General features: G+C 42.0%; 1 protein-coding gene across 2 annotated transcripts in view; it reads left to right on the forward strand.

The window, feature by feature from the left end:
• The window catches only part of cacna2d1a (calcium channel, voltage-dependent, alpha 2/delta subunit 1a), an 86890-nt gene extending 78145 nt beyond the window's left edge, over positions 1-8745 (forward strand). Inside the window, exons 36-39 of one of the 2 annotated variants that reach the window (XM_076722068.1) lie at positions 483-595; positions 1353-1435; positions 2848-2936; positions 3726-8745. In XM_076722068.1, coding sequence (XP_076578183.1) covers positions 483-595; positions 1353-1435; positions 2848-2936; positions 3726-3762 — 322 coding nt within the window. In that variant the 3' untranslated portion in view covers positions 3763-8745. The remainder of the gene's footprint in view (positions 1-482; positions 596-1352; positions 1436-2847; positions 2937-3725) is intronic. The other variant, XM_076722069.1, reaches the window with a different exon arrangement.
• The last annotated feature ends 7986 nt before the right edge of the window (positions 8746-16731 follow it).

Raw genomic sequence — 16731 nt, forward strand, 5'->3', positions numbered from 1 at the left:
TTTAAGGCCCCCTCGTGCCGGCTAATGGAGTGCCTGCCCGCATGCCACGCGGCGCTCCTGCACATTAGCCGCACACACGTTTCTTTTTAACGACCGCCATAAAAAAAAGCAGAGAAAATCATTTGTGCCCCAGCGCCATGTGGGACTCAGTAAAGGTCTTGGAGGTGGGGTGGCACAACAGGTTTGTGTCCCCTTAGGAATAAAGGCAGTTAAGAGACTTGATTGAGTGACCCACAGTGTGCTTTTCGTTGTGTTAAAGATGACAAGGTTTGTCGCTCCGTCATGCCTTAGGAATAATTCCTGTCGACTATAAGGCATCGGACCAAAATCAGTGTCTTCCTTTCATCGCTCTCTGGTTAAATATTCAGCTTTGCTACATCTCCTGTGAGCAAGTCTCTGAAATTTTATCTCCTTCTTTCCTGGACTCAAGCCTGTATGTCAACAGCTTCTCTCGTGTCTCTTGTGTGTCCGCTCGTCTCCAGGATGTACCACGCCGAAAAGCTGCCCAAGACGAACCTGGTCTTTATCATCGCTGATGCAAAACTCACCTGCTTGTCCTGCGACAACAAGCCGTTAATACAGGACGAACAGCAGTGTATCCTTTTACCTTCATCTGGCAACAGAAGGTGGACGTTTGATTCACGCAGCAGATGTTTAAAAGTCACATTTTTTGACAAGATAACGGTGGATGAACGCTGATCATGACACGTAGACGTAAACACATATTTTCACCACTGATTCCTGAAAGGGAACTTGCAATAAACAACAGAATTATTTTGCCAAGCTTATATAAAAAGCTGTTTTCTGTTATTAGTAATTCTCACTACTCAACATTTCCCTCATCTATATCTCCTAAATCCAACAGCCTTAATAACAAGTGAGCATTTCCACAGAAAATGACATTTAGAACTCAGATGTGTCTGCACTGGCTTTCTGTCTGCGTCTGTGAGGCAGATGGTACTGTGGAATAAGTCTGCCGAATAGCTTACAAACAAATCTATGATGTTCTCTCAAACACACAGGGCTGTGGTTAATTACACATTAAGCATCTTGGAAAACACAATGCCCGAAAATGACCATATTATTGAGGTATTGAGCAACGTGCTTGAAATCCAGCAAGAGACGACACGCTTTAAGTTTAACAGTCCTTCCACAATTATGTTGGATGTGCTTGGATTGGAAGTAATGCAATATATCCTGGTGATTTTCCCCATTAATCAAAATGTTATATTTAATAATTTCCCGTGGGGTAAGCAGAGTCACATCTACTGCGAAAGGGCAATTTGTTTGCTGCCATTTCTTGCTCAGAATCACTCAGAGGCTGTGTGACGTTCCTGACTTTAATCATCCAGCTGATGGTCCCGATCCCTGTGAACTGGCTCACAATCCTCGGTACAGGAAAGGGCCTGCAGTCTGTTTTGATAGCACTGAAAATGTAAGTTGTTTTCATCAGACCTGGAATGTTTCTGGTTGAGAACAATTTTAACTGCGCAATTTTGCTGCTAAGGGTGCTCTGCATAGGGTTTCATGTATCACTGCTGCTTTACTGGCCTCAGAAGAATTAAAGACGTTTGCAGAAAAATCCAGCCTGAAATCAGAATAGCCTCTCAAATTAAAGAGTGCGCCCCAAGGCTACTGTTTTGGGTTTCACTGCTAAAATCATTTAAGTTTATCGCAAAGGCAAAATTTAGGCCTGGCTTGCAGGACGCTGCGTCGCACTGACTTATTATGAACTTGTTATGGTGAAGTTGTTAGCAAATAGTTGTATATTTACACATTACATTAGCATTCATTTCTAGTCAAAGAAATGTCACTTTGCATATAATCATCTGATTCATTGTTGATACAAAAATCTTGATTAAAGCAGCTTTAAACTGAGAGTCTCTACAGCTACCATTGACTTCTAACCAGAAGTTCAACAAACCAGTCAATGTTTGACTGTAATAAATCAGGACAAACACATCATAAATAAGGCAAAATGAAGGAAGGTAACGTATTACATTTAATGTTATCGAGGTAAATGTGACAATTTACTGTAGTATGAAAGTTTATATCATCCAAGCCAACCCCCAAAGAGCCTGTTTTTGGGAGATCTTTTTTTTTATTCTTCCTTCTAAATGCATCCTCCAGATGAAACAACTTGATCTGTTTTGACATTTCACCTGGAAAAAAAGCAACAGCAACGTATTAGGGACCAATAAAAAATTAAGGAAGGATTTTAAAAAACTTCTAGCCTCACTGGGCACAGCCCCAAATCCTGGAGCTGCACTCCTGATATGGAAACAATATATCAGTGAAGAAATTCTACCCATGGCACCTTTCCACCACTAATATCTTTACATGGTGCATGTCATTTCTTTCTCGTGTTTTCGCAATCCCTCGAAAGCCGCGTGTGCGCAGATTTCCCACGCAAAGACAAACAGTCGGTTGTTCCTCGACTATGAATAACTAAGCTAAACAAACATTTTCATGAGCAGGCAGAATCTCTGCGTGTGAAACCTCTGTGCTTCAACGCTCTGTTTGTTTTCTCTCTATAGTCTTTTTCCAGTGTCAGAGTTTGTCGGTCTTATGAATTAACTCTTACGCCTGCACTGTCTTGCTCACCCGCACACACACTCTCATGTACACACCTCCACCCACACACACTGACTCTTTCCTTCACGCTCTTGTCTCACGAGTGAATGCATCTGTCTTGTACTTACTACTATTGTCCAAACTAACTTTCTTGCCTTTTCTGCTCTTATTTGCTTTCTAACTTCCTGCTAACTGTGTGGACCTTTTGCTGCATGATTCTCTTTCTCTCTGTTTTCTCTGTTTCCTGCTCTGTGATTGGCTGTTGATGGTTAGGATGAGGCCATGTGCAGAAGGAGCGCAGGCTCCCCATTGGCTTCCTCTCTGCTCATGTTACTGCTGCCACTGTTCATGTGCTGTCTCGGGTCAGTCCCATAACGCGAGCTCTTTTCTCTTTCATTAACATTAGATCATTATGTTTCACTCAGTTGTGATTCTTTTCTTTTCTCCTCTTGTTAAATCTCTGTTTTTTCTTCTTTGCTCCACTACTTCATATCTTTTTCTATTGTTTCCCAGCCCTTATCTTTCTCACCTGTCACTCTTTCTTATGTTCTATCAACATCTGTCTTCACCTCCCTCCCAACTTACCTCCCAGTATCTTTCCATCTCTCGCCAACATTTTCCCCATCTCACCTGACTTTGAACTTCAAGCCATGCTCTTTGTATCTCCCCCCTATCATCTATCATTATCCGTCTCAGGCAATAGGCTCCAGTGTCTATTTCTGCTGACATCTGATTACTGATGTAGCCAGACGCTAGCTAAAACAGACCGCTCACTTCTCATTTGCATCTAGACGTTCGTACGTCCCGTTTAATGACTCTCAACTTTTTTTTCCTCTCCAAACACAAACCAAGGCAGGACATTCTTTGCCTTGTACCTCTCCAGATGCAAAGCATACAGAGAGTGAAAGTGTCCGATTAGGTTTGGTCAAACGTATTGGCTCAAATTTTTGCAGTCAAGTATAAAACAGACACTTTGTAGCTTGCTTGTATTTTCTGACCTCATGTTTGATCCATGCGTAGTTGCAGTTGACCATTTGCGAAACCCAACTCCAATTGGTGTTTGGGGGAGGGGTTTAGTGAATGGTCAGTGCTTAATGTGTCGGCTTTGACTGGCCCTAACTTCACTTCTTTTCCTCCCTGCTCGGCACCAGGAGGAGGACCCTGACTGTGGCGGGGCGTCCGGCCTGAGCCCCTCACTCTGGCTAACGGTGGCCCTTCAGCTGGTTCTCCTCTGGGTTTTGACTGGCTCCAGACACCCTGCCATCCCCTCATGACCTCTGAACACCCTGATCACACCTTCCCTCTCTCTCCCTCAATTATCTCCAAAATGGCAACCAGCATGCAACACTGCCACCGAAATGACAGAACACCGATGAGAAGCGCTTGTAACAAACAACTAAAACCTGTGAGCCCCACATCCGGCCAGTTTCTTCTTTTGCTACGTTCATTTTCAGGGGTTTGTCAAAGCGATTTCATCAGGTGCAAGGGTACAAGTGACGAAAGAAACGCGTATTGGAAGATTTCGGTTTGAAAGATGAGAAAGAACTTGTCATGCGCCTATCGTTCATCCCATGAATGGTCCCCGCCAGCTGAGAATAGAGGAATCCAGAGATTAATTTTGATTGGCGACTTCTGAACTTTCTCTGGCTTGATGTCACTGATGAAAGAGATCGGACTGCCTTATAGTATGAGAGGGATTTAAATAACGACGGGGGGACTTGGTGTTTATTGAAGATGTTGAGCAGTTTTATTCATCACTGCCAGAAACAGCGCTGCCCTTTGCGAGCGTTAAGTTGATTTTGAATCGATTTGCTGTGGCTAGTTATTAGGTATTTATTGTTTTGTGGTTGGGAATTCGGCTGAGATTGCAGTAACAGATGCCAAATTGTTTCATCACAAGCTTTTGCCCTTCACTTGCCTCCATTGAGTGGCTGATAATAATGTTGTCGCAGCCTGATTTTCAGATAGCACTACCCAGAACATTTTTTCAGTATCTCTGAGGGTTCACCAGATACATCGTCTTTACTTTCGCCCCAGTGTTCTGTCATGTAGATACTGTATTTGCAGTGTGGAAATCATATTCATTGTTATGTTTATGCACAGAAATCAACCCTTCAACTGCCACAGCGCGCCCGGTTGTGAGTGTACGGATTTTAACTTTGTAACCATCAGATCAAGAGTGGTAAATTATTCAGATTTCCCACCTTTGGTTTTGGATTGCTCCAATGAAAACTTTGTTGCCATAGTGCGCATAAACCAATCAAGGTGAGGCTGGCTGTTGCTGCATGCTCATTGGACAAAATCTCCAGTGCCATGTGGACTGTTTGACTCAGATGAACCCTTTAGCTTTTTAGGCTGTAGCTAGCATGCTACTCTTTGTTTTATTGCCACCACTAAAGAAAATGAATCAGAATTTGTATTTGACATTTTGGTCAGCAAAACAGTAAAAACAGAACATTTGTATTCACTGCTGTCACTTTGTAAATTAAATGACTACTATCTGCACTGCAGTTCAAAGTGCAGCTGTTATTTGTCTTTACAGTTTGATGTCCTGACTGAAGAACATCCTCTATCTCTGTGTAGTAGTGAGGTTCCCTCTTGCGGTTTATTATACTGTGGTATGATATCACCCAGCAGAAATCGCTGCAGTCAGTCCATGCTTGTGATCCTGTCTACTGCTGTATCTCAGTTTCTTTAATGTGGGTTCATCTTGTTTCATTTCGTGTGCCTTCTTTTCCATTAGTTATACAATGCAACTTAAGTGTGATAATTTACAGATGATTTTCTGCAGGTGGTTTTTTTTAAGAGAGTGTCATCTTGTTCGCTGGAGCGCAGAACAGTTAAATAGTGAGTTGTATTAAAAAATGCACTAATCAGCCAAACCACTGCTGCAGAGGAGAAGAAATCTGACATAATTCATAATAACAAATTTCACAGGACCAAATCCGGACTCTTAAAGGCGCTAAATGTTGAAGCAGTAGTAATTATGTCAGCGAGAACTTGGGTAAATAACTCACTTTGTTAATTTCACGATGAAAATATAAATCCATCCTGAATGTGCAACATGTGGAAAAGGATGTGTCATGTTTTTTGTGCTCAATTTGTGTATTTGCACAATGCTGAGGATTAAAAGGCATAAATTCAATTAGGCAGGAAAAAATATGTCAGGCAGAAAACTTGCGTGGTTTTTACGAGCTTTAAATCTTCAGTATAAAAGTGTCATTTTTATTTCAACCAGCTGCACTTGGCAGTTTGTTTGTCACAGTAATCCCACAATTTGACCATCATTTCGGCGCCTCAGTTCCACACAAGAATTGACAATCACAGGTTGAACTGATTCACATGCAGGGTATGTGTGATACCTCACTAGTTCACCGAGAGGACAGAAACCTGCCAGAACAGTAACTGCAGTGATCTCAGATATTTGAAGTACACACTCCCTGCTTTTATAATGACACTCCTAAATCACCAAAATCACCTCTAACTCACTGTTAAACATTTTCAGCTTCAACTGCATTTGATCGTAACATCAACAAGGGAAGTACTTTGGGGATTTGGGGGACGTCATATACACCACTAAAATAAAACTAGGGAGTGCATCTTTGGAGAGTCTAATCTGTAAACACTGACACATGCCTGCAGGAAACTGCGTAATTCTGAGGGGAAGTGAAAACCACAGAAACAAAGCCGTGTGCACCACATCACCACTAACATTTGTCTCTCACACTCTTCACAATTGTTTTAGTTAAATAACTGCTGTGAGATCACACTGAATAATGTTTTCTATTACAAGCATAGCTCCGAGTCAGAACGGGGAGGGCTTGTCTGTCCGTGTCATTCTGTGGCGGCGCTCCACCGCCGCCATCGTCATAACTTTCCAAGTGGTTTGAGGTGCACTTTTTATTCTCCGTGTTTTCCTCTATCTTGAACTATACCCTTCCAACAAAAACAATGTGGTGAGACTAACCATGGTATTTTATGCTCCTCATTTACTAACACTCAAGAATATCAAGTGCCATATAGGACTCTCTTATTCTCTTGTGGAGAAACCTATTATCGTAATATAACATTTATGCAATTTACCAAGGCAAGATGTAAGTCTCATAAATCGTTTCCCTGTGCTGCATGGTAGTGGCTGACAATTTGATTTGGAGAAAAAAAAAAGAAAAAAAAAAAAAAGAACATATCCAGTGTGCTCCTGCTTCAGTGTGTAATGTTGGGAAGCGTAATATTATGGGTGTCAGGCATTTGTTCATGATATGATAAGGTATGATCAGCTATTACTGCCTTTCTCTTGGGGGGACAGCATTTGGCTCCAAACTGGTCTGAGTCAGCTGGGGAAAGGAAACCTGATTGGCCGGCGTGATGTTTGAATGCATTGCTCAATCTGCCTGACTGGTTCAAGCCGCATATGATTCACTATTATTTAAGGACCAGTGATTTAGCAAGTTTGAGAGCAGTTACTACAAATCATGAATGCTTTCCATTACTGCTGATTATTTTACAGACCATGTTGTAACGTTTCGTACTTTCATCCGGGGGTCAGTCAGTCCACCACTTTGGTCCAGACTGAAATATATATATTATATGTAACTATTGGATGGATTGTTATGACAATTTGACATTCATGTTTCAGCTATTTGCAACACAATTGGCAGGAGAAATGTTGGCATTGTGCATTTCTGTAGACGTTTCTGCAAACCACGGGTATGTTGAAACTTTCATTCCTTTACATTCAAACTTTACATTTACTAACATTTCAATTTTGTGTTGTGACAAACCTGTGGTTTGGTAAGGTTTGGGCACAAAACCACTTGGTTAGGGTTGGGAGGAGATCATGTTAAAATGCCTGGTTTTATCAGCATAAACATGCTGGGAAATGTCTAAATAAATATATAAAATAATAATAATAAAATAATATAAATGTCTCTCTTAAGATACCTAGTTTTATTGTCACAAACACTCGATCTGCTGCTTGTCAGTCACCTCGCCTAAACATTGATCTGATGCATGTGAAAAGTACAAATTTAACATACCCATGGGTTGCAGAAACATACAGTGCCCATATTGTATTCTGGCTCCTATTTGACTGACCACCATGACACTTTTATGAATTTGAATCACTTTTGTGATCCCTGAACTTTTTATCTTATCGGTCTCTTTCAAATAATTTGGTTTACGACTGAATACCTGAAAAACTAATGACATTCCCATCAGCCTAAACTGTGCTTTATGTTTAGTGCTAAAAAGGGGGGGGGAAGGGAACGTTAGCAGGCTAACACACTGAACTAAGACAGAGAAGACAGTAAACATCACAGTAAAAATCACGTGGACAAGACTCCAGTCTTGTCTGATGAATGAATGGAAAGCAATGGCTGCCTGAAAAGTAAGAAACCTCATTGAAATATGATGAAAATTGGAAATGTTTGCAGTATTTGGGCTATAAAATAGAAATGAATTGTAGTTAAGAAGCTAAACTTGCAAAAACACTGGTATGGTCCTTTAGATCTGTTCCGGCAGATACATACATTGTACAGATATGAAATGAGTGGAAATTAACACCACCTAAAATGCTCCAAGCGGATCCTTTTAGAAATGCTCTGAAAACACTGGAGAATGAACATGAGCTCCATACTCATCCAGATGTTCCATTCTACTCTTAAGTGCTAAAATCAGATGCTGTCACCTCAGGAATAATATTCTCTCGATGTGATATGAAGTGTTTTTGATTCTGTTGGTGCTGTCTGTATGGATCGTGTGGGTTGGCCTTTTTATTTCTGGAATCTTGAGGATTGCTTAATGTGTGTGTTTTTTGTGTCTGTTACCTTGCTGCCACTCTTTGGCAGCCGATTGGCGAGCCTGTCAGTCGATCCCTCCCTGCCTTTGGTTTGAAGGCAGGCTCTTGATGGAGGCGTCCACCAAGTCGCCTCTTGCAAGACTCGTGCCAGAAGGTCTTGGTGGGCCTCTCTGTCAGTCTCCCTCGATTGTGCTTTAATATGTTACACTGTAGTGGAACTCGATTCTCCAGAATCAGTCGTGTAAAAATTTGTACAAAAACGATGTTGTTCTCAACAAAAAGAAAAAAGAACAATGTTTATAATCCCGGGGAGGAAAAACGTGTTTATTCATGTGCAAATAAGGTATATTCAGAATAAAAGTTTATGATTACTATCTGTTGCATTACTTTTAGAGTTCTGGCTGATGTCCCTTTCTTGCAAAATGTCTCTTTTTTTCCACAGTGGATCAGATTTCTGTTACTAACTTCTGTCACATTGCCAACACGCATTTCCCATCCAAATGTGTGTGAGAATGAGAAGGAAGCACCCTGAGTCTGCTCTCCCAGTGTCTAGCCAACATCAGAAACTGAGGTGCAGCCAAAATCAACACTGTCCAGGAAAAGAAACGCTGGAGGCGTAGGTTCAGCCACATCTCTCTACAACGCTGAATTTGGCTGAAGGACACGTCCATTAACAACGACCCGTAATGTTCTCTGGTCATAAATTTGCAGTAATTCCTGTTTTCCCCATCGCATGTTGATCAAATAGTAAGTGACTTTCTCGTTAGCGCAGTCCGCTTTACACTTGAACCTGAAACCAGCTGTGCTCAAGCCCAGATTCTTAGAGCCACTATTCCTCACTGCCCCCCAAAGACAAACTACAGGCTCATTTTACTCTTTATTATAGACGTTAAAAACTAACCCTGTTTCTGTATGGCATACTGCTAGAGCCCGTGAAGGAGAACTGAAATCCTTTAGGTGCTTGGGGACATTTTAAATGAGACCAATTACAGTGTCTTTAGTATTTAGTTTTAATAAAAAATGGTCTTTATTGTTGGTAGCACAGCTGGTGAATGACTGCATGGAGACCAATAATATGAAATTAAATATTTTACAGACCATGTGATAGAAATTGATTACAACAGCATCAAAGAAGACTTTGTGAAACTGCCATTTTAGGTAAGTATGAACACGAATTCAAAATACAATTTATCAACATGCAGTGTAATGCAAAAAAGACATCCTTCAGCCCTCTTCGATATTGACCTATAAGTCTGTTATAATTTATAACCATGGAATATTTTTCACTATGTGTAATCTCTGTTTTCAATGCATTCTCTTTCCTTGAGTGAATATTATGTGGAAGATTTATTATCATGCTCAAAACCGTGTTTTCCGGTGACAGCACCCTCTCTCTCTTGGACTTGGATGCTTTAAAAAAAAATCTCTCCCTTTCCAAAAGTGTTATTCCTTGTCTGTCACGGATGAGTTGTGATGTCAACAGCACACGGTGGATTTCCTGCCGGGGGCTCTGGATTTCGCGTCTGGCAACAAGATGACCCAGTTGGTTTACACTGAGAGGTCACTGCTGTTGTGTTTTTGATTGTTATCCTAAGTCTTTGGGCTTGTGTCCCTCTGTCACTGATTGATATCTGGCCTGAAGTCTCACAAGTAAACGGCCTCTAGTGTAAATATTAAAAGTTTATTATGTCAGTAATTTCATTTGTAAGTATTAAAAGTCTCATTACACAGGCACATTTGTTTTTCCAAAATGGGCTTTGCGGAGTGTAGAGATGGTGTTGCATGTCGTTTCTGCACTGGAGTGAACCTTTAAGTGCTTAGAAATAAAATGGGATCCCATATGCTTGACCAGGAACGGTCACACACTGAAGCTCACCGCTTCATTTATATGCATGTCCTGATCTCAAAACCCTCTTCTCAGCTAATGCTTACTCTTGCATTCCTCGCCATGCAAGATGAAGAAGATATGCCTTCTCCCCTCCTATTCTGTGGAACCAATCCTACTGAATGACTGGTTTTGGATTACTCAAGAGCACACTGTCCCCACACAAAACCTGTTTCATGGCTGCAGACAAACCCAGCTGACAAGCTGAGGAAACTTTGCACGGCTGCAGGCTACAGAGGATCCAGTAGGCGCATGCTTGTTGGCAAGAAAGAACAACTTTGAGGGTTGTGGTTGGAAAAAACGACATTCTTAACCTCAACTGACAACAAAGAGCAAGAAGTAGACCACCGAGGCATTGTTGAGGTTTCTGTTTGTCTCTACATCTCCTGTCTTTGAGCTCTTCTGTGTAATTTTAAAGGTCATTACTTTGACTCTGTGCTTTGGCTGTGTGTAATCACCCAGATCCCAAATGAAGTTCGTACCCTTTCATTTAAATTTCAAACACCTCATAAAGGCATTTGTTTGGCCCAGGCTCAAAACCCAATCACAACTGCTGTAACAGACATCTTGGGATACTTACGAGGCACAAGGGGACCTCTTCGTGGGAAGAGATTGATATGTTTAGCATATCTTGTTCTTCCCCACAGAATTTCTTTTTTGTTTAGCACTGTTGGCTGTGGGTTGGCCTTTCTGAGAGGAGTTTACATGTTCTCCCTGTGCCTGCATGGGTTTTCACCTGTGATTGGCAAGCGACCTGTCCAGGCTGTAACCGGCTTCTCGCCCAGTGTCAGCTGGGATTGGCTCCAGCCCCCTGCAGCCCTCGAATGGAGAAGCGGGATGGGTGGATGGACTGTGCCTCTCTTATTCAGAGAGTCTGCACCCTGAGGGTCAGCAGTCATTTGCATGCAACTCTTTACACTCATGTTTTTTTTAGGTATTAGATTACGATTTTGGAAATTACAGTAAAAGTAAGGCATTCCTTCATCATGCATACAGACGGTAAGCAGCTCCAGGTAGCCTTTAATTTCCGGAAAACATATATGAACAGGAAAATACCTTTGATTACACTATCTCCAGACTCTGGAATCTAAAGGGTTTATTATGCTGAAAGTTTAAAGGCAACAGAGATTATGCTTGTTCTGGATGGCCACATTTCACCATAGACTCCTCCTGCCTGCATCACATCAACTCCCTCAACTCAATGGCTGTTGAGTGCCTTTGTTGTCTTGATCCAATTAATCATGCAAATGGAAACAATGGCACACACTTTCAGACAGCCTTGCATAATCAGACAGGTACATAAAGGGACAGAAATGGTGGTGTGAAGAATGCAAAAAAGAAAGCCCTGCCTGGTCTCACACCTCAAAACACCTGCCCAGTTGCTGTGAAAAGTAGACATTCTTGTTGGATTGCCAGTTTAATAAAGTTACAAAAGTTGTCACACACGATCCTCCCAAAATCTGACATGAGGTGTCGGAGGAGAGGGCTCCATTCGCTGCTACAGCAATCCAACAAACCTAAACCTATCCAGTAGTTTTGGTGTCTAAACCAAAGCAATCTGCAAGATTTCACAAGGGGTGAAGGTTCGGTACTGTCTCTGGTACTCTCCAACAATTGTGTGGCCTTTTAGGAGTCACTGGCATATTACCTATTCTGTTGTTTAGGTATGAGGATGTTTTGCAACAGTCACTTTGTTTGAAGTAAACTGAGGCCCTAACTGTGTTTTTGATCAAGGAAACCCTCAACCCTTGCACACAAAACTCCCACAATTTGGTACATTTTGTGCTATGTGATGGCTGTTTTGGAATCCAGGTGTAAGTCAGCAAAGTGGACTCCATCTCATCCATCTCAAATTGGTGGTCTGGGCTTCACTTGAAGTGAACTCACATGAGATTGCCTGGAGACCACACATGCTCCCTCTGGAGACTGAGTAACGTCATGGGATAAATGTGTCACATTACGTTTTAATGTGAATCGCTACCTAAGAACGACAGCAGCTAGGGAGGGGACGTTGTGGTCTTGTGCTGGAATGTCTGCTCAGTAAAGAAAATATCAAATCATACATTGTTAAAGTGACAGAAATAAGGAGAGAATTATCTTTTATTTTCCATGTACAGTAAACAAAAGTGGCCTGCATGACGAAAGTAATTTTGATGGCGTATATTATTGTGTAATCAACTTCTAAGTAATTCTTGTGTGTACAAACAACTGTGCAGCGATGCAGTTCTTTAGAATATTAGCAAAGGAAATTATTTACATGGCCTTGTTGGCCTTGTATAATTTGAACCGCATGAAAGCTTGGAAAGAAAGCTTCATGAAAACCGTACGTTTATACAATTGGCTTGGCAGAGTCAAAGTCTTTCCCTGGTATTTCCCAAAACAGCTTGAATTCAAGACCTCCTTCACCTGCTCCCCTGTCTCAAGCACCACTTTGCATCCCTGTTGGGACCTCTGTTACTTTGTGACTCATCTGCCAGTCATTTATGCATTCACTTTGTTGTAATTGCGGCAGTCTGGTAGCATTGGCTTTCCATGTTCCTTTAATGTTTATTTGGCCGCAGAGAAAGTGCAGCTATGGTGGAGGCCCCAGCTGTATCGGGAAAACAGAAAAATACCCAGGGCAGATGTGGGACACCTCCCTCATTGGGCCGCTTGTTGACCAGTACCAGTGGTTTGATGTGGTTTTTGAATCACTGGCATCACCCACGGTTTTGTATCGGCTGTCCTTGACTGGAAATATGAGTGGTCCTTATCTCAGGGGAGAGGAGAGCAGAGGAGAAGAGAAAACAGAAGAGCACTTACAGAGATCTGCAGACGGACCCGAGGTGAAAAAGAAACAAGCTGTCCAAACTTTGTCTTTAAATGATGGTGTCCGAACAGGAAAGGGGGAAAAAAAAAAACGTTCAGCTCAGCTCTAGAAACCTGATGGAGAAGATTCATGTACATGACCTTCCGCAAAAACTATGTAATTTGGAAACGTGTCCCCACAAGGGGATCACAATCTTCAGACGAGACAGCTTCTGATCCTGATGCATATTTCCACGCATTTGTTTTCATTTTCAGGACAACTATATACATGGCTAGACACCTCCAGAGAAAAAGAAAACATGATTATTGGTCATTCGGATGAGACGGCTCTTTAAAGGAAATGATCATTGCTCTGTTGATAAGAGTAATCAGCTGACAAAGCAGTGATGCAGCATGAATCAGTCAAGTAAACTCAGTAAATGGTGATACTGAAATGTGTTTCTCAGCATCTTGCCCCTGCTGTGACTATTGTTCCCTCTCCTCTGGCAGACAGATTTTTAACTGCCCATCTGACTGATTGGCTGGTTGTCCTACTTACCGTTAGAACAAACAGATTCACGTCCAGAGTCACAAACAATGACTCACGCTGCGAGACAAACTGTTGCAATGAGTCGTGTGGAGTCTATTGTTACAGAGACAGACGCATATCAGATAGATCAGATATAAGTCAGTTACATAACACGGACGTGGAGTCGGGCAGACGTCTGTTACTCTGGTAGAGCGTGAGTTATTTCCTCTTCTGCGAACCCCAGGTGTCTGATCAGAACAGCGAGTCAGCATTTTGGTCATGTCTAATAACAATGTGCGTGATTAAGCGCCATGGTCTAGTACACGCAGAAAAACTACCCTCTTAAAGATCCTCTGACACGCGAAGCCCAATCTACTGTGACTAAATTACCCTACAGCTGCATCTCACAGTCCCTACAGGCCCACACACACACACACACACACACACACACACACACACACACATGAATCCAGGAATACAGCCACACATGAGACAAACAAACCTATAAATCCTCACACCAACACATGCATATATGTAAACACTCATATTGCATACATTATCTGCCTGAGCAAAAGTGACTCATTTACAAACCCTCACCTCCAGTCTGGACAACTTGTGCAAACACACACAACACCCACCCAAACACACACACACACACACACACACACACACACACACACACACACACACACACACACAGAAAATTACAAGCATGCAAACATGCAGGTGCAGCACCTCTCCCACCACAACTATCAAAGGGTTGACCTGCAGCGAACCTGTGTGTGTGTGGCACTCGGGTAATTAGATGCTGAGTAAATGCATAATTAGTGCAGTAGAAGTGGGCGAGAGAGTTAAAGGAACAGTTGAACATTTTGCAAAAGAGAGACTAACATAAGAAGGTTACAATCAGTCTCATGGAGTCAGGACATGTTACCTACATTTTGTGAAATAAGCTTGTTTGCTGTCTTGTCAAGGGTTACATGAGAAGATTGGTGCTAAGCTAGCAGCCAGTTTGCTTACCTTAGCATAAAGAAAGGAAACAGGAATTGCTTGAGAAGAAATTTGAAGGTAACAAAACACATTTAATCTGACTTCACATTAAACTCACTGCTTAATACAGAACTTAAGTATAAACATAATCTTGCAACCAGTATGGACTCTAGGACGCCACTTTGGCACGTAACCCCCGTAAAAACCACAACTTGTAAGTTTTTACAACCTTTTACGAGTTTACAAGTTTTTTCATCTTGTCTTTATACCACACTATACGCACTCTCACATAAATATAATGTTAGAAATTTTGAATTTTTGATTTTAGCTATGCACCGGAGGCCATCTGGTCCATCTGTCCAGTGCTTCTGTGCAGCTTTTGACTAGCGTGGGATACCAGATAGGCCTATTAGCACAGGTTTTGTTTTGGTCCATAAAAGTACGAAATCTGGCAAACCTGACTCTGAAGACAACACTTAGGGATGCTGAATTTATACACCCAGCAATTGTTTGATAAGAAATTGCTCCATGTAACTACCCTGTAAACCACATTTGTTCCGTACAGCTTTAGAAATACAGCATTGTTGTGTGTATTTATGAACTTTGGACAGAGCTAGGCTAGCTGTTTCTCCCTGCTTCCGGTCTTTATGCTAAGCTAATTCTGATTCAATCCTCACATCTGACTCTCTTAATGAAACCAAATAATTGTCGCTTATTTCCCAAAATCTTGAGCCATTCCTTTAAAGAGAGAAGATGTATATGAATATGAGTTGCGAAGGCATTTCATTAGAGAGGATGTATGTTAGTGCTGTGTAGGTGTAACTGAGGGTGTGTGCACACGTCTGTCCCACTTGCTAAGTGTGTGTCGGAATGTGTGTCGCGGGCGTGCGTCCCGGGTGTGTGTTGAAGGGAGGTCAATCCTCGGTCCGGGTAATTTGCCACAGATGAAACCTGACTCCATTCCAGGGGACCGGCGCAAGCGAACGTTTCAAAGCTGCAGGAAATCTATTAGCACCTGGTGGGACTCCCCCCGTCCCCCTATTCTGTCCTCTCTCTCCATCCTTCCATCCCTTGCTCTACCATCTCACCTCTCCCTGCCCCACCCCAGTTAATAAAGCCACACAAGACCACCACACTCCCGCTGTGCCACTAAAGCCAGGGGATTAGTTAGTGTGTGTGTGTGCACGTGTGTCTGTCTGTGGCGTGTGGCGAGGTGTGCATTTACGCCTATATATGTGGACCTCAGAGTGTGTGTGTGTGTGTGTGTGCAGAGAGTACACGTAATGTATCTGGACCTGTCCTTTTACACACACGTGGAGGCGGTTAGCAGTGAATGAGGTGCCAGACAAGCATGCAGCAGCTGCCACACCAGAAACAATAGCTCATGATCCAGACACAGTAGGCTGCAGCGCTGACTCTAGGTCAGATCCTATGCACTGTTGTAATTGCTGAGATGATGTTAGTGTCTGGGTCATGTGACCTGTGGTCAGTTTGCTCCTTTTTTAAATTATACTAGTTATTGGCTGTGGTCAAGCCCAAATGTGGACAAAATATTTCAGCTGGCTTTTATGATCTGGCTCACGCTGTGTTTGCACAATAACTGGATCTCACATAAAGCATTCTGAGGAGAGTTTAGCCTGTGTGACTTATCAGCAATGTTAGCCGTAGCTCGCTATGCCAAACAGAGCATTTGTTATTATTTTTATTTGCAGGCTTTGAATCAAAAGGCTTGTATCAAAGTTTTGATGGGCACGTGTGTCGAAAAGATAAGAAAATGGTTTTGCACACTCAAAGATCACTCAAACAAAAATCTGTTTTAATATCAGATTCAGTGTTAATGAGAGACGATTGAGCATGACAGCTGGAGACCAGATGTAATTTCCTGATGTGAAACTTTCAAGTTTATAGGCACAAAATGAAACATTATTTCAGAATTGAATGATCTTTGTCCTCTTTGGTTTTATTTAGAAATGATTATTGTTGCATAATCTAGAGGTTTCCACAACCGCAATCATGTTTTTCTGTGTTTTAAAATCATCAATTTTAGTCCAATGTCAGCTGACTGAAGATTTGCTAAACCCTGCACCGAAACAACAATTGTCCAAATCATACCTTACATGTTGTACAGATACCCTCAAACAACTGTACTGCTCCTCCTTCAGAATATCC

The sequence above is a fragment of the Chaetodon auriga genome, chromosome 22 (assembly GCF_051107435.1).
Source record: "Chaetodon auriga isolate fChaAug3 chromosome 22, fChaAug3.hap1, whole genome shotgun sequence".
Lineage (NCBI taxonomy): Eukaryota > Metazoa > Chordata > Actinopteri > Chaetodontiformes > Chaetodontidae > Chaetodon > Chaetodon auriga.